The 18,008-nt window shown below is 39.5% G+C and overlaps 1 protein-coding gene and 1 long non-coding RNA gene across 2 annotated transcripts; one reads left to right on the forward strand and one right to left on the reverse strand.

The window, feature by feature from the left end:
• The first annotated feature begins 1,019 nt into the window (after window positions 1-1,019).
• LOC107827710 (uncharacterized) lies at window positions 1,020-1,354 on the forward strand. The gene is made up of 2 exons (XR_001657583.2): window positions 1,020-1,098; window positions 1,248-1,354. It is a non-coding gene; the product is annotated as an uncharacterized LOC107827710 (long non-coding RNA).
• A 13,614-nt stretch (window positions 1,355-14,968) lies between these two features.
• Window positions 14,969-16,837, reverse strand: LOC107827709 (GATA transcription factor 5-like). The gene is made up of 3 exons (XM_016654893.2): window positions 16,673-16,837; window positions 16,316-16,501; window positions 14,969-16,224 (listed from the first exon to the last, which is right to left on the reverse strand). Exons 2-3 carry the CDS (start codon window positions 16,496-16,498, stop codon window positions 15,631-15,633), a joined length of 777 nt encoding a protein of 258 aa, XP_016510379.1. The 5' UTR covers window positions 16,499-16,501; window positions 16,673-16,837; the 3' UTR covers window positions 14,969-15,630.
• Window positions 16,838-18,008: the final 1,171 nt, after the last annotated feature.

Raw genomic sequence — 18,008 nt, forward strand, 5'->3', positions numbered from 1 at the left:
TCTAATTCTGATTCTTTGCCTCCCAGAGCTCGATTTGACTCAAGACTCGTGTTAAGCAATCGTTCTCGTTGAGAACCCTTGACTAATACGAGTTTTGGCTTGTATCGAGAGTCACAGTTGCTTGACCAAACCACTGTACCCCGCCGAGTTCTTTGCCCTCCTTTGTTCGTTGGTTCAATTCAGTCACCAAGCTCTTTCCGGTTAGCCAGTACTTCACCTCTTCCTCTTTGGTTTTGTTCTTTGATTCTGTTTTTTTTTATTTTCTTGTAATTCTAATTGTTTACTGGTCCGAATTTGTTTAAGTATTTATTTGTTCCAATTAGTTGTTATTGTCCACTTGTTTGAATTAATTGGGCGTTATTTGTTTTACCATATACTTGCTTATGTTAGTTTCTTAGTTGTTTAGGTTAGATTTATCATGAGTTCTGTTTTTATTCTAGTTCTTCTTGATTTTCTATTTCTTTTTCCTTTATTTTAATTGCATGATTTAGAGTTTAGGGTTTTATGATTCAATTTGTTAAATGCTCAGTATCCATTCATCTTTCATTGTTCGTCTCTTAGAGTTAAGTTTGTCACTAGCCGTTAAAACTGGATTTTTGAAGTTTATCATGAAATTAAATTCTTTATTATTTGTTTTAAGAGTCCAGATGTTCACCCTTTCAGTGTTGTTTACTGTTTGATTGGTTATACTCATATTTGCCTGCTTTATTTTATTTGTTAGGATTTGTAATTGTTAAACACTCCTAGGGTCTTAATTGAACAAATGAAAACTTAGGGGTTAATTTGGAAAATAGAAATAGGACTTTCAGATAAGTTTAGTGTTAGAAGCTTCTAGAATTTGGGGCAGCTGACTCAATTTTGGCCAGCACAAATGCTAAAACCAATCAAAAGCTGCCAGCTGTCCTAATTCTGTTAAAAGATGCTTGTGTAAGGGAATAATTCTTTTTGTGTTTTTGAGCACATAGCACTTGAGTTGCCTATAAGTAGGACCCCTCCCTCACTCCTTAGGCAGAGATTCAGAACCCTGGAAAATACAAAAAAGTTTCTGCATTACTTTCATTGAAAATTGGTTGGAATTGTTCCCTGATTTCTCTTTTAGTAAGAACTTAAAACTTTCTTGGGATTTCTGGATTTCTGGGTGTAAAGATAGTCTAAAGAGGCTGAATATTGATGTTGACTTGCTGCTTTGCTCATACTTCTGTTCTTGCTGAAATCCTCACTCCCTTTTGCTTTGTTTTGATATCCAGGTACTTCTTGGACCATGAATGATCACTGAAGTGCAAGCATGTATTCCATTTGAAATATGTAATTGAAATGTGAAGATCTAATGACAAATGTTGCCCTTTTAATTTTATTCACATGTTTCTTTTAAGTTCATCTAGCCTCTTTATTAGTTTTAGCTTTCTTTTATGTGTTTCTTCTCATTTCTCTCACTGTTTGTTTCCCACCTTTAAGTCTGGTTTAGGATCTGGTCTTAAGCATCTATGTTCCTTTTAATAGCTGTGATTTGAACAAAAGGTTGCAACTGTTGTTTATGAACAAAGGGACACAAAAATGATTGTGAAGTAAGGCCTTTGGCATTTTGAGGACTCTTACTGTTGAATTAGCATACTAAAAGGCCACTAGTGTGTGTTTGGAAGTGGATTGTTTTTATACGTATCTAAGGGATGCTTGATTCACGTATCATGTACGTTTGAAAGGGTGTTATCTGACTGTTGTACACTTTTAATTTAATTGCTTAGAATCTCAGTATTGTTAGGATAGTTGTACATGTAAATTCAGTATAATTAATGAGTAGTTTTAAATACCAGATGTATGCTGCTAACATTAATAGTAAAATAATGAATTAAAAGTGCATAATATGGTTGTTTAGGTGTTGTGATTTTTTGGAACATGCATATCATGTTGTTATATGTCAATTATAGTCAGTAGGGCCTCATTAGGACCTTAATGTTTGAATTATCATCGCCAAAGCATTTGGGGTTTGGAGTTGGCCCAAATGGGACCACCTAGGCTGTGGCCAGTTTCGTTTGGCTTCAGCTATTTCCGTCCTTCATTTGGGCTCAATCTCGAGCCCAACTTTCATCAGCTCTTATTTCCCCAAAACAGCTTATCTTGAGTAATGCATTGGGCCTGTTGTTAGCCCAAGTTTATGTAATTCAGTACTACCCCTCCCCCCCTCCACACAAACTACACCAATGTATTTATAATCAGTAGTCTATATCAAAATTTAGAACTAGTTTAGATACGAGCACTCTCAGTTCGTTTATTTTGCACTTTTTCTTTAAATAAGCCGAGGTGTGTCATCCAGTCACATAGCCTATGGCCCTCACTTCAGTACTATAACTTAGATATATAAAAAATGAATGCTTGTAGTTTGCTTTATGCACGTTTAATATATCGTCGTGATTGTGGACACGTTCGCGTGACATAATTATGATTCTAAAAACAAAATTGAAGTATGTGTTCGTGCAACTTCGGTCAAACTTTCTTAATATTAACAAAGCGTTATTAATTGTGGACACGTTTGCATGACATGATTTTTGACGCGCCAAACAAATGGGTACACATACGCGTGACCTGTTTTCAAGATAATTTCTTAATTAAAATAGGCAAATATACATAGGTTCTAAAATGAGTAATTAGATAATTTTAATAAGCCAAGTATGATCAAAGCGGCCGTGATAGAACCACGGAACTTGAGAATGCCTAACACCTTCTCCCGAATTAACAGAATTTCTTACCCGGATTTCTGTGTTCGCAAACCGTAAATAGAGTCAAATTTCCTCGATTCGGGATTTTAAACCGGTGACTTGGGACACCATAAATAAGGGGTGTGCATTCGAATCGGTTTATTGATAAATTGAATCGATTATTTGTTATCGGTTTATCGATTTATCGATTTAGATTTCGAAATTTTCCTTATCGAGTTATCGATTTCGATTTTGTCCTCTTCAGTTATCGGTTTATCGATATACTATAATTTTTTTTACCTTTATTCTATAATACTCTTTCCTTTACCCTAAGTCTCTAACCCTATTATTTCATCTACCATATTTAAGAATTGATCATATTTAAAGCTCAAGGGAATGAAGTTCAAATTAATGAAAAATAGAACTAGGCGTGATGATGTATTTTTTTTATATACCGTTGGAGTGTTGGTGGCATATATTTGATCCCTTACTTTAGTTTCATTGCATGTGCTTGTTGACACAATTTTTATGTTATAAACGGTGTCCGTCTTATTTTAGCTTCTTTTTGTCCATATTAGTTAGGTGTGTTTATAGCGATATACTTTCCATCGAATCCCGCAAATTTTCTTATTGGTGTAATCGATAACCGAATCAATAAGCCCAAAAAATCGATAAATCGAAATCGAAAAAATCGAAACCTTATTGAAACGATAACGATAAGCATATGTACAAATCGATAAGTAATTATTGATAAGGGTCAAAATCGAATCGATAAATCGAATGCACACCCCTACCATAAATTATCTCAAGTAGTGACTCTGAATTTAATATAAATAATCTCGTTTCGATTATTGTCACTTTAATTGAAAAAACTCCCTTTATACCCTTTGCAGGGTAGTAAAAAGGAGGTGTGACACTTTAAATTAATTTTTTTAACCGATGCCGATGTGTTGTATATGTACTTGTTATTTTATTGAAAAATATTAGTTGCACACTTGAATATATTAATTATTTTTATTTAATTTAGTTGATAGTTAATTGTCCGATCAATTCATGTGTATCCTAAAAGGTGCCTTAAATATTGCAGACCGATATTTAAATATCCAAGTGCAGATAAATTTACCTCATTGATATAATTTAATTATCATAGTGTAGTTTAAATATTATTTTTGTTATACTTTATGTGTCATATTAAAACTTACTATTATTCTAACTTTGCATAATAAATGGGACATGTTCATAACATTACAATTCTTACATGATATTTTACAAAATAAAGTAGCGAAATTGACCGAAATGTATTGACATCAAAGGAATATCAAAATGATTGGGATAATTTTGAAAAGTTAAATTTTAATTATACACAGTAAAATAATATTGTAAGATATAAACTTCATTTTGCTAAAAATAAACACCAAATATAAACAAAAGATAAATATACTCCTAACACTACTATTTACCCTAAAGTTTGGATAACAATTAAACTTATAATGTGGTTTTAAGAATATGTGATTTCACCAAATACCAATTGATAAACGTAAAAATAAGTGATGCAAAATAACAATAATATAAAGCAAACCAGCGTTTGTACTTAGCCCTCGAGCTTGGACACCCTCGAGCTAGTTATGCAAGAATAGTTAAAGGCACAATAAGCTGATGAACATGAAAGTAAGCTGAGAAATATTATATTGCTTTGATATTCGTGAATGTAAGGTGTTTACAAGATGATTAGGGCCCTCTTTATATAACAAAGGAGTCCTAGTTATGGTACAATTCTAATTACGGAAGTAAATCCCATGATTAACTAGATAATCGCCCTGATTTGATCTGTTCCGCGATTTACACCATGATCTCCGGCCAATCACGGATATCTCGCTTTTCTATTACTGCGCTTTGCTCGAAGTTTGTCATATTTGATCTCGATCGCTGCTGGCCTCGATCTCGACATGCATCTCGATCTTCGAATTGGCTACATGTCTTCGTGCTCTGGTCTGATTCATTCCAAGGCTGACCCTCGATCCAATTAAGGTGCTCTCGATCAAATAGCATAATCGGGTTGGCCCCGCTTTAACCGTATATAGATAGTCCCCTCGTTTCTTGGAGTGTAATGAGAAGAAACTAACTGAGCTTTCGATTTTATACCTCGACCAATTATGACATCACCCTCATGACATAAGCGACAGAAGTGACCGAAGCGTTGCGTCGGTACGATTCCCAAAATCATTAATGAGTGTCAGTTGGCGGTCGGCCACTAGTGCCTTTGAACCATTGTCGTGAATCCTTAAATAGGTCTTCTTCTCACTTTCTCAAACTTTACTTTAGAATTTTCTAATACTAATCTTCAAAATCTCTTTGTGTTCTTCATGTTTGTCTGCAAATCTTCAAAGCTCTTCACATCTTCTAAACCTTTTCGTTCTGCTCTATTGCCAATTCTTCTCCAAAACACAAAACCTTGTCCTCTTCTTTTTTCTTTACACAAAAATGGCGAAGACATCAAAAACTGTTCCTCAAAAAGAAAATGCCTATTCGTCGTGGCCGGCCAGTGATAAAATGCCGGTGGACCCGCGCCCTGAGGAGTGTGTTCCCGAGGGAGGGTGTGACCTCACTTCTGACTTCAAAGTCGAGAAAACCTCCTCTATTGCCAAAGTCGAGATACATATGCTCGATAACCGAGAGTGACCTCGAGTAGGTAAAAAAGGACTGTAATTGGGACAAGAAAGAGGTGGTGTTCCCGACCCTTGAGGAAGATATCAGTACCTACATGAATGAGTTCCTAAGTGTTTACACTTACCCATTCACGCTGGGCCATGTCGACCCCGTTATCCTCGACTTCTGCCGCCAGTACCAGATAAACCTAGGCCAGATTCACCCTTCCTTCTGGTGAATCATCCTTCTATTCCGGTCTTTTACGAACAAAAAGGAAGGGACGCCTTTCACCCTTGATCATCTCATAACACTGTACAAGCCTCGTCTTTTTCGAGGCAGACTGATAAAGCTCCAACGTCGAGCTACCAAGGTATTGTTCTCGAGCATAGACAAGGACATGGACAGAGGGTGGATGGGTCGATTTATCTAAGTGAAGACTTCCAACCTAATTCCTCCCAAGAAGATGCCATTTCCTGAGAAGTGGAACATGAAGCGTAAGTTCGATCCTTCTTCTAGCTTTTTATTTACTATTTTGTTTCCTTTAATTCCTCTTACTAGCATCCCTTTCTGTGATGTAGTGGTTGCTTGGATGCCCAGCGCGATTCCAAACCTCGAGATCTGGGTTCAGACCCTAGCCTCGACCTCTTCATATGCTGAGCGCTCATGGCGTGACTTAGCAAGGGGTCGATGGGAGGCCAAAAATCACGGCAATCCTTCTTCTTTATGTACATAATGGCCTTAAAACGTTTTCCTCTTAAACTTACCTAGCTCCCTTCCGTGCAAGCCTCGGTAAAGATGCTGTTATGAGGCCCCCATCTGGGGAGGAGGAGGTTTCACCCCCGGTCCCAAAGCCGTCGAAGGAGAAGAAGAGGAAATGTTTCTCGCCCTATGATACTCCGAAGCCTAAGAAGAGCAAGGCTCATAAGTCGAAGAAAGACACTACCGCCCTGCCTGCTAATGTAGCTCAGCAATTAAGGGATGAAGAAGAGGAAAAAGAAGACGCCGACTTCGAGCTAGTAGCTCCAAAGAGGGGGAGCGTCGAAGCTTCAAAGGCAGTTGAGTTGGTGATGGTCGATGAGGCTCAGCTTCGACCAAGGGGATCTCGAAAGAAGTTCCGTGCAAAGTCCCCGAGTCATCGGAGACCGAAGACGTCTCCTGTCGTGATGAACAATCGACAAGTGTGCCCGAAGGTTGTTGTTCCAAGGCCCTTCGAAAAGGAGAGAACACCCCAAGCACCTCGCTTGGGGCAATCGATATTGATGATTCGCCGCCCCTCCCCACATTTTCTGGGGGGGAAATTCAGGAGGCCCAGGCTATGGAGACCCCCAATGTAGGAACGACCCATGAAGGGGAGTACTTATTCCGTGGTTGCTTCTTGGGGGTCGAAGATATTTCCGATCTGGATGCATCGATCATTTTTTATGAGGCTCAGCGACTCCTGAACCAGGTATACTTCAGCTCCCATTATTTAGTTTTACGTTTGCCTTTATTTTCTTTTTCCTGATTTCCTTTCTTTCTCCATAGGCCATAACGCTTCATCGGGAAGCATTTTCCAAATCCTGGGCCGAGCTGAACCGATGTGAAGCAATCTCAAAGGGCTCATGGAGGAGAGAGATGCCCTCAAACTCTTCAGCGGGCAAAAAGAAGAGGAGATCAAGGACCCCTGAGCTGAACTAGCCAAAGCTCACAAAGAGCAGACCGACCTGATCAAATAGGTAATGAAGTGTTTTCTTAGAAGTTTGATGTATCAATTCAGGGATGACGACTAATAATTTGATCCTGCAGGTTAGCAGAAGGTCGAAAAGATTGAGCAGCTTCTCGAGGAGGCCAATATGAAGGAGGCAGAGACTTTGGGGTGGAAGCAGAACATGGACCGCCTTGCCTCGGATAAAGATACTGCTCGAGTCTAGCTATCTTTGGCTGAGCGTCAACTCCAAAGCATGAAGGAGGAGAGCTTGGACCGAGCCAAGAAAATTGAGGAGCTCGAGACTCGGTTGGCCACTGAGCTTGCAAAGGCCATATCTGAGGCAAGAAGAACAAATGTTGTAGTTGAGGCGATGGTGGTCGTCTATCGAGCTGATGCTGAAGCTACTCAAGTTCGAGCAAAGGCAGCGGCTACACAGCCCAGACTAGAAAACTGGGCCGTTGAGCATGCCAAGTTTCAATCTCGAAGATAGATTCTCGAGGAGATTCATGATCGTGGCTTCGACCTTGCCGCTGATATCGAGAATGCAAAAATACTTGAGGCCAATGCTAGAGCGCTGCTTTCTTCTGACGATGATGACTCCGGGAGCTCGAGCAGATCCAAGAGCAGAGAAGATGAAGATGAGGTTCCTGGGGAAGATTAGTCATTTTAGATTTTTTTTTGGATTTTCAGTGTAAGACCATGGGTGGTCTTTGTAAATATTTTTGCATATATGAAAGATCCCTTTTCTTTCCGATTTGTTTCTGATTTCTGTTTCGCGAAAACTCTGTTTTGCTTTTGCCTTATAATAATTCTGATATACTTTAGATCTTGTGAGAATTTTGACTCACTTCGTTGCCTTGCGAAAATTTTGTCTAAATCAGATTGGTATTCTCTATAGTCGAGTGAGTACTCGCTCGAACTCGGAGTAGAAAAAACCCTTAGGTTTCGATTGAGCGAGGGTGGATCCTCGAACTCAACAATATAATGGCCCTTGGGCTCTTGAATCGAGCCAAGATGGCCTTAAAGGAGTGGTTTTTCCCTTTTTCGGCTTAAAAAGTTTTTATCATATAAAAGGTTGTTATGCCTTAGCACGAGATAAATCTGTACCCATTAGGATTCAGCGTTATCGAAACTTTGTTATGCCTTAGCATAAGTTTGTTCGAGAGTTCGAACAATTTGGTACCTCTTAAGGTTTTTGAGGGTTGATGTTATCATAACCCTTTGTAACTTTGCCGAGGGTAGCCTTTTCTAACCGGCTTTATGAAAATATTTGAAGGCCTGTTTGATTACAGAATTCGGACGTCTCCGAACCCTCTTGGTTTGGCTGTAGCCTTTAACTCGAGATTTCGCCTTTTTAAAGTTTTATGATTTTGAAGTTTAATAATTCGAGCATGTCGATTTTCGGACGGCAGTCCTCGAGTACGGGATTAATTGCTCGAGCTTTATTTGCAATTGGCTCTTGAGCCGGGTTCCGCAATAGATCATAAGTATGAAATTGTAAAGTAGAAATTTTACTAAGGCATGGAATATCCGATAAGGAAAAAATACTTCTTTCAATAGATCATTCATGCGTACATGTTTTGTCATTAGGGCTCGGGTAATCTACATGAGCACGACTCATTTGATCGTTTTGCCCTTTACAAAATTTACCTATCGAGACCCGTTGACACGAATCATTTTCCTTGAAAACATAACATACGAGGGTGATGCCCCCCAATATTCAAGGTTGATTGTGAAGAGGCCTAGGATACTGTTGAATTGCTCTAAGTTAGCACGAACAATTGCCGGAAAAACCCATTTGGGATAAAAACCGGTCGAAGAGAAAAAGAGTGCAACACGTGCTTTCAAGCCTAAGGACTTTGTTTTCGGAGAGATCTTCGTCGTCTTCGACCAAAGACCTGCAATAAGTTAGTATAAAACACGAATGAAAAAAGGAGAAAACCATACCTTAGCAATAATATCTTTTGAGGAGTGATATGTTCCAATTATTTGGTAATTGTTCGTCGTTCATCGTGCCAAGTTTGTAAGATCCTTTTCCAATGATGCTAAGGACCTGATACGGTCCCTTCAAATTTGGACCGGGCTTTCCCTCATTTGGATCTCGAGTGTTGATGGTGACCTTTCTCAAAACTAAGTCCCCAATTTTGAAGTGTTGAAGATTGGCTATTCGATTGTAATATCTTTCGATTCGCTATTTCTAGGTGGCCATTCGAACGAGGGCCACTTTTTATTTTTCATCTAGCAATTCGAGGCTTGTATTCATAGTCTCATGATTTGATTCTTTCGTTGTGTACCGAAACCTGACGCTTGGTTCCCCAACTTCGGTCGGGATCAGAGCTTCGGCGCCATGTACTAAGGAGAACAGTGTTGCCCTCGTACTGGATTTTGTCATTGTTCGATATGCCCAAAGGACTTTGAGCAAAATTTCTCTCCATTTTCCCTTAGCGTCGTTCAACCTTTTCTTTAGGTTCTGAATGATGGTCTTGTTTGTTGATTCGGCCTGTCTATTCCCACTAGGATGATATTACGTCGACAATATCCTTTTTATCTTGTGATCTTTGAGGAACTTTGTTATTTTGATGCCGACAAATTGTTTTCCATTGTCGCATACGATCTCGGCGGGTATCCCGAATCGGCATATGATGTGATCCCAAATGAAGTCTATGACTTCTTTTTCTTTGACTTTCTCGAAGGCTTGTGCTTCAACCCACTTAGAGAAATAGTCAGTCATAAATGAATGAATTTAGTTTTACCTGGGGCTGATGGTAGACGGATGACGATGTCCATTCCCTATTTTATGAATGGCCATGGGGATATGACTTAATGAAGTTGTTCTCTGGGCTGGTGGATCATTGGTGCATGTCTTTGGCATTTGTCGCATTTTCGAACGAACACTTTAGTATCTTTTTCCATATTGACCCAATAGTACCGTGCTCGGATGAACTTGTGAACCAGTGATTCAGCACCGAAATGGTTCCCCCAAATACCCTCATGAATTTCTCGTAGGACGTAGTCGATGTCTTAGGACGTAGTCGATGTCTTCTAGACCCAAACATATTGCTAATGGCCCATCGAACATCCTTCTGGACAATGTTCCATCCTAGGCCAATATGAATCGTGCAGCTTTCGTTCGCAAAGTCCTTGATTCCTTAGGGTCCGATGGAAGCTTCGCGTTCTTTAAATACTCGATATATTTGTTCCTCGAATCCCAAGTTAAACTTGTGGAGTTTATTTCGGCGTGGCCTTCTTCGACTACTTACTTTGAGAGTTGTACGACAGTCCCCAATCTAATTTCATCGTCTTCGACCGATGACCCCAAATTTGCAAGGGCATCGACCTCACTGTTCTGCTCTCGAGGTACATGTTGTAGGGTCGATTCTTTGAACCGGTGTAGGGTTACATGCAATTTGTCCAAGTACCTCTGCATTCGATCCTCTCGAACCTCGAAGGTCTTGTTGGCTTGATTAACCACAAGTAGGGAATCACACTTGGCCTCGATGACCTTTGCTCCTAGGCTTTAAGCCAGCTCGAGACCTGCAATCATGGCCTCATACTCGGTCTCATTGTTAGTAAACTTAGGGGTTTTGATAGATTGTCTAATTGTACTTCTTGTGGGCGGCTTCAAACTGATGCCTAGACCGAACCCCTTCACATTTGAAGCACCATTTGTGAAAAGGGTCCACACCCCCGAAGACGTACCTGCTTTTATCAAAAGTTCCTTTTCGACCTTGGGTATGAGGGCTGGCGTGAAGTCGGCCACGAAGTCTGCTAAGATTTAAGATTTGATGGCCATTCGAGGTTGATATTCGATATCCTACCCACTTATTTCGACGACCCATTTGGCCAGTCGGCCTGAGAGTTCGGGCTTGTGCAAAATGTTACGAAGGGGGTAAGTGGTTATGACACAGATTGTGTGACACTGAAAATACGGTTTTAATTTCCTAAAGGCACTTATTAGAGCAAGTGCTAATTTTTTTAAGTGTGGGTACCGGGTCTCAGCTTTACCTAAAGTTCGGTTAACATAATAAACAAGAAATTGTATACCTTGATCTTCTTAAACTAGGACACCACTTACTACAACTTTCGAGACTGTCAAATATAAGTAGAGCTGCTCATCCGCTTTTGGAGTATGAAGCAATGGCGGGCTCGAAAGATACTGCTTTAGTTCTTCCAATGCCTGTTGGCATTCCGGAGTACAAGTGAAATTGTTCTTCTTTTTGAGCAGTGAGAAGAACCTGTGACTTCGATCCGAAGACCTTGAGATGAATCAGCCTAAAGCGGCTATCCGCCCTGTTAATCTTTGTACGGCCTTGACGTTGTCCACAACTGTGATGTCTTCGATTGCCTTGATTTTATCGGGGTTGATCTCGATTCCCAGATTTGACACCATAAAGCCGAGAAACTTGCCTGAACCGACTTCGAATGCACATTTCTCGGGGTTAAGCTTCATGTTGTACTTTCTCAATATGTTGAAGGTTTCCTGCAAATGTTTAAAATGTTCCTCTACGTGAAGGGACTCAACTAGTATGTTACCAATATAAACCTCCATTGATTTACCTATTTGTTCTTCAAACATTCGGTTTAATAGGCGTTGATAAGTAGCACCAGCATTTTTTAGCTCAAATGGCATTACATTATAGCAATAAGTACCATACTTAATATTAAATGAAGTTTTTTCCTGATCCTCTGGGTTCATTTGTATTTGGTTGTACCCGGAGTAGGCATTGAGAAAACTCAGGATCTCGTGGCCGTCCATGGCATTGATCATGCGATCGATATTCGACAGAGGAAAAGAGTCCTTAGGGCATGATTTATTTAAGTCCTTGTAGTCTACGCACATTCTAAGTTTATTCCCCTTCTTGGGGACTATGACTGCATTTTCTAACCATTCGGAATATTTTATTTCCTGGATGGATCTTATTTTGAGAAGTTTGGTTACCTCGTCCTTGATGAATTTATGTTTTACCTCGGACTATGGCCTTCTCTTTTGCTTTACCGGTCTGAACTTTAGGTCCAACTAAATCGATGAGTGGTACTCCGGTGTGATCCCTGTTATGTCAAGGTGGGACCAAGCAAAACAATCTATATTTTTAATAAGGAATTTAACGAGTTTTTTCCTGAGCTCAAGAGTTAACCCCATGCCTAGGTATACCTTTCGATCAGGCAGATGCTCGATCAGTATGACTTGTTCCAGCTCTTCGACCGTTGACTTCGTGGCATCGGAATCATCGGGAATTACGAAGGTTCGAGGTATCACATAATCATCATCCTCGAAGGTTTCCTGCTGTTCCGATCTGGTCGAAGCTAGCGACTGTGGTTACTATTTGACTTCCTGCTTTTCTTTTGATTCTGATCCGTTTGGTGATGTTAGTGTCGATACTTGTATTACCTCATTAATTGCAAACATCTCATTAGCCGCTGGTTATTCACTGTACACCATTTTTATTCCTTCCGGTGTTGGAAATTTCAAGACTTGATGAAACGTTCAAGGTACCGCCCACATATTATAGATCCAAGGTCTCCCGAGCAGCCGTTGTACCCCATATCACCTTCGATTACATGGAACTTTATTTCCTAGATAGTTCCGGCCACGTTTACTAGCAACATGATTTCCCCTTTGGTGGTTTCACTTGCCATGTTAAAATCGTTGAGCACCCGAGCTGCAGGCACAAATTGATCCTCGAGGCCAAGTTGCTCTACGACTCTTGATCGGATAATATTTGCCGAGCTACCTGGATCAACCAACACACGTTTAACTTGAATTTTATTCATAAGGATAGATATTACCAGTGCGTCGTTGTGAGGTTGTTCTATTCCTTCTGCATCCTCAGAGTTGAAAGATAAGGTGTCCTCTAGTAAGTAATCCCGAGTACTCTCCCTTGTGATCGTCACTTTGGTGCGTTTGAATATCGGGCCTTGAGAAATATCGACCTCACCAGCGATCATATGAATCATGTGCTGCAGTTCTTCCTGTTCGTTTTTCCTGTTTGCGTCCCTATCTTTGAAATGATTTCTAGCTCGGTCACTCAAGAACTCTCGAAGGTGACCCTCGTTGAGAAAACGAGCTACTTCCTCCCTTAACTGTATGTAATCTTCGATTCTGTGACTATGGGTTCCATGGTACTTGCACATTTGATTTGGATTCCTTTGAGCTGGATCGGTCTGTAGGGGTCTGGGACATCTAGTATACTTGATTCGTCCCAATGGCTTACACAATATCTGAAGCATCGACGCTCAAGTTGTATTCCGATAACCGTGGTGCTTCTTTAGGCTCGACATGTTTATCGACGCCACTCTTACTCATGAGCCCTCGGGAATTTTGACCTCAATCATTCCTTCGAACATTTCGAACAGAATTACGTCCCGGTCCGTTGCTTCTACGAGCTGTACTATATGGTTGGTACTGATCTCTGTTCGATCGAGGCTCTTTGTCGATGTTTCTTTGAATCCTGCCTTCGGATCTATTCAGGTAAGCAGAACCGGAAGGGGCTCCCAACTGATCATCCTCGACTCTGACCTTTGACTGGCATCGATTATGCACATCGGCCCAGGTCACCGCTGGATATTCAATCAAATTCTACTTTAGTTGATGTGATGTTTCCGAACGTTGCTCGTTCAAACCCTGAGTAAAGGCTTGGACAACTCAATCATCGGTAACCGGGGGTAGGTCCATGCGTTCCATCTGAAATCGAGATACGAATTCCTTTAGCATTTCATTGTCTTTTTGTCTCACTTTGAAGAGGTCTGACTTCCTAGCCGCGACCTTTATTTCTTTATGAACGAATCAGCAACCATGGCGAAAGAATCGATGGAGTTGGGCGGCAAATTGTGGTACCATATCATTGCCCTACTCGATAAAGTTTCTCCAAATTTTTTCAATAGAACATATTCAATTTCATTGTCTTCTAAATCATTTCCTTTTATTGCGCATGTATAAGAAGTGACATGCTCATTAGAATCAGTGGTTCCATTGTACTTGGGAATTTTCAGCACACGGAATTTCTTCAGAATGGGCTTCGGAGCTGCACTTGGTTGAAAAGGTTTCTGTACAAACTTCTTTGAATCCAAACCCTTCAGAATCGGGGGTTCCCCCGGTATTTGATCGACCCGTGAGTTGTACATTTCTACATTTTTATCATTAGCCTCGATTTTCTTTTTTCCTGATTCAATCCGTTTAGTGAGCTCCTCGAGCATCTTCATGATGGCGGGGTCAGCTTCCGATCCATTATCGTTCAATTTCTCCTGTACAGTCTCGACCATATGAACAACTTCCTGTGATGTATCGAGTTCGATTGTGTTTGGTGCTCGTTCAGATTTTGGAGTTGCGCTATCGCAGCCTGCTGAGTTTGTAACATGTCAAATATCATTCGAAGGCTAATCCCACCTTCTTCACCATCTTGTGTGTTCTGATCGACTACCCGGGCGTCTCTGCGGATGCTACTTTCATATTCGACGCCTAAATCTCCACGAATGGCAACACGAGAACTGACATCGAATGGATCTACGACCTATGGTACGTCGGGATTGATTGGAGGTACTCTGTTTCCCGGAGCGACTACGTGTATGGAGACCAAGGCCAGTATCTGTGTGTGTGGGTACTGCTTGAGAGTTCGACATATCGATTTTTAAAATCAAAAACACTTACGAGAACAAGCATAAAAGCAGTGTATGTTATGAGGATTAATACTAGGCAATCACTATTATCCTTAGCTCCACGGTGGGCGCCAAACTATTTACCCTAAAATTTGTTATATTTGGATAACAATTAAACTTATAATGTGGTTTAAGGATATGTGATTTCACTTAATACCAATTGATAAACGTAAAGATAAATGATGCAAAATGGCAACAATATAAAGCAAATCAGTATTTGGACAAAGCCCTCGAGCTAGTTATGCAAAAATAGTTAGAGGCACAATAAGCCGATGAACAAGAAAGTAAGTTGAGAAATATTATATTGCTTTGATATTCGTGAATGTAAGGTGTTTATAAGATGATTAAGGCCCTCTTTATATAGCAGAGGTGTCCTAGTTATGATACAATTCTAATTACAAAAGTAAATCACATGATTAACTAGATAACCGCCCTTAATTTGATTTATTCCGAGATTTACGCTATGATCTCCGGTCAATCACGGATATCTCGTTTTCCCGTTATTGCACTTTGCTCGAAATTTGTCATATTTGATCTCGATCGCTACTGGCCTCGATCTCGACAGGCATCGAGAATCTTCAAATTGGCTACATGTCTTCGTGCTCTGGTTTGATTCATTACGAGACTGACGTTCGATCCAATTCCGTGCTCTTGATCAGCATAATCGGATAGGCCCGACTTTAACCGTATACAATTACGAATGTAAATATACATTTTCGTTTTTCTTCTGAGTATGACTGGAAAGTACATAAACAACTCTCCTCATCCGTTACCCGTAGAATACCTACTACACAATCTAGTATCTATCATCTCGCATCAGAAATGTACAATAAACCGGCCCCGACTCCGGTTCTTCCTTTTTCCCTCTAAAATTTCTACTACTTCACTAAAATAAAAAGTCCACAAACCTACTTTTAATTCCAATAAAAAAAAAACCCTACCATGTTAAAGTTAATTCTTCAAAAATTCTGAACCGGATAGAGCCAAACCGCCGCCTTCTACTTCCATCTTCCGCCGCATCTCTAAAACTTTCCGGTGATTGTTGGAATGTAGCTCGCTCGAAAACGTCGGGCTGCAAGCCGGCCGGTACTCCGGCAAAAGCCGACCGGATTTAAACCGGACCCCACATGCATTGCAAAGAGTTTTTGCACCCATTGGACCGGCCCGCCACTGTGGGGTCTTCTGAACACCGCAATGGCTACACCGCCGTGGTTGAACCACACCTCCCGCCGTCTTCTTCCTCCTCTTATTCACCGCCGCCGGCTTCCGTACTATCGACTCAGCTGTATGAATGAAACAAGGTGATGACAAGAACGATGTCGTTGTAGTGGAGGAAGAGGAAGTGGAAGTGGAAGCTGACTCGGTCAATGGAAGTGACCAAACTCGGGCGGCGGCTGTATGTTTGGTTCTTGCCCCGGTTTGAACCGGAGTGGCGAAGCATGATTTATTGTCTTGGACCGACTGGTTCAGTAATTTTCCGGCAGTATGCGTGAATGAGTCTTCAACAAAATGAGCTAGCCATTCGAGGTTATCCTCGTCATTTTCCTGAAAAATAAAAACAGCTCTCATTAATTCTTGTAGATAATAAAAAACGTTTCTTTTCACAAAATAAACCGTAACGTAAAATAGTTCTTACCGGAAAATTGAGTTCACTAAACTCTTGTTTTCCAGATAAATTGGTAATATTTTCAGCTTCAACTTTCTCTGGTTTTTTACCGTTATACCCCGGTGGGTGTTCTTCTTCTTCGTCTTCAGCGGAACCATTATTGGAGAAGTCAAGGAATTCGTCAACCAAAAATTCATCGAAGGTACCGTCCATGCCCTATTCAACGCCCAAACCAAAAAACCATTACATATGCAAGGGTATGCAGACCTTACTCCTACGTTGTAAAAGAAAAAAATTTATTTTCGATAAACACTAAACTCAAAAAAATCGTTACATAAATTCACAACAAAAAAATCATCAAAAGAGAAGGAGAGATTAGAAAAGTACCTCTGCATAGAAGAAGAGTGAAGGGAAGGTAAAAGAGAGAAGTAGAGAGTTTGGTAAGGAATTCAATGAGAGATAAAAGAGTGAGGTAAAATGATTGTGTTGCTTTCTTAAAAAGCGTTCCCTTATCGTACCCAAAAAAATATTTTCATTTGTCTTTTGCTTTCCCGCTCTATGCTTTTTCCAATTTGCCACAGAAGGCATATACGTTAGCAAAATCAAACCAGATTCACTGTAATCTGATTTCCAGTAATAATTTACTCCTTTATCCAATTTATGTGAACATGTATGATTGGATAAGAAGTTTTAAAAAAAATTAAGATTTCATTTGACTATGAGTTTTGCCAAAATAAATTTGGAATTTATTTTCAAAACTCATGTTTGGCCATAAATTTTACTCACATTTTGGTAAAATCCCAAATCCCAAAATCACCCCAATTGCTGATTTTGGGCCAAAATTCCAAAACTTAGCAATTATACATGTTTTTCCAAAATAAAGTTAGAAAATATGTTTTGAAAACGTATGTCGAAACACATTTTCATCTTCAAACCAAACTTCACCCAAATCAGATTTTTCAAAATAAATTTGGAATCTATGGCCAAACGCTAGCTAAGACTTTTGAAATTTGTAGTTCTAAACAAGTCAAAAAGGGGCCAAAATATTTATGTGATTATAAAAGCTTCTCATTAAGTGTAGAATAGGAATTTAAGTTAAATTGTTTCTAAATTTAGAAAGGGGTCATTCTTTTTGGAACGGACCAAAAAGGAAATAAGTTCACATAAACTGGAACGGACGAAGTATTACTTATAATATACTTAGGAATCGTTTGGCAATAAAAAAAGATTTATTTATTTTGAATATTTTTTCACTTTTTTTCAGAATCAGTGTTTGGCCATGAAATTTTCAAATTCACTTGAAATTAAATTTCTTAAATTTTTCGAAATTTGAAAAACTCTAAAAAGTTATTTTTAAAAATTTTCAATTTAAAACACTCACAAAAATTTAAAAACAACTCTAAATTATATTCATGTCCAAACACAACTCTAATTTTCAAATACCCTTTTCAACTTGACACTTTTTCATTTTTTTCCGGAATTTTACAATTCTTATGTCCAAACGCCCACTTAGGGCCCATTTGGCCATAAAAATCACTTTTTTTCGAAATCAGTGTGTCGCCATAAATTTTAATTTTCACTTAAAAATGAATTTTGATATTTTTCGAAAATTTGAAAAAAATCCGAAAAATTATTTTTCATAATTTCTACTTCAGATCACTTACAAAAATTCAAAAATATCGTAAAATTGTATTCATATTTAAACACAACTCTAATTTTCAAA

The sequence above is a fragment of the Nicotiana tabacum genome, chromosome 21, assembly GCF_000715075.1.
Source record: "Nicotiana tabacum cultivar K326 chromosome 21, ASM71507v2, whole genome shotgun sequence".
Taxonomy (NCBI): domain Eukaryota; kingdom Viridiplantae; phylum Streptophyta; class Magnoliopsida; order Solanales; family Solanaceae; genus Nicotiana; species Nicotiana tabacum.

Excerpts from the sequence above, each read along its gene's own strand:
- LOC107827709 (XM_016654893.2), bottom strand. The coding sequence starts at position 16,498 with ATGGACGGTACCTTCGATGAATTTTTGGTTGACGAATTCCTTGACTTC. Across the intron at positions 16,225-16,315 it reads TTAGTGAACTCAATTTTCCG|GAAAATGACGAGGATAACCT; the intron begins GTAAGAACTATT and ends TTTATTTTTCAG.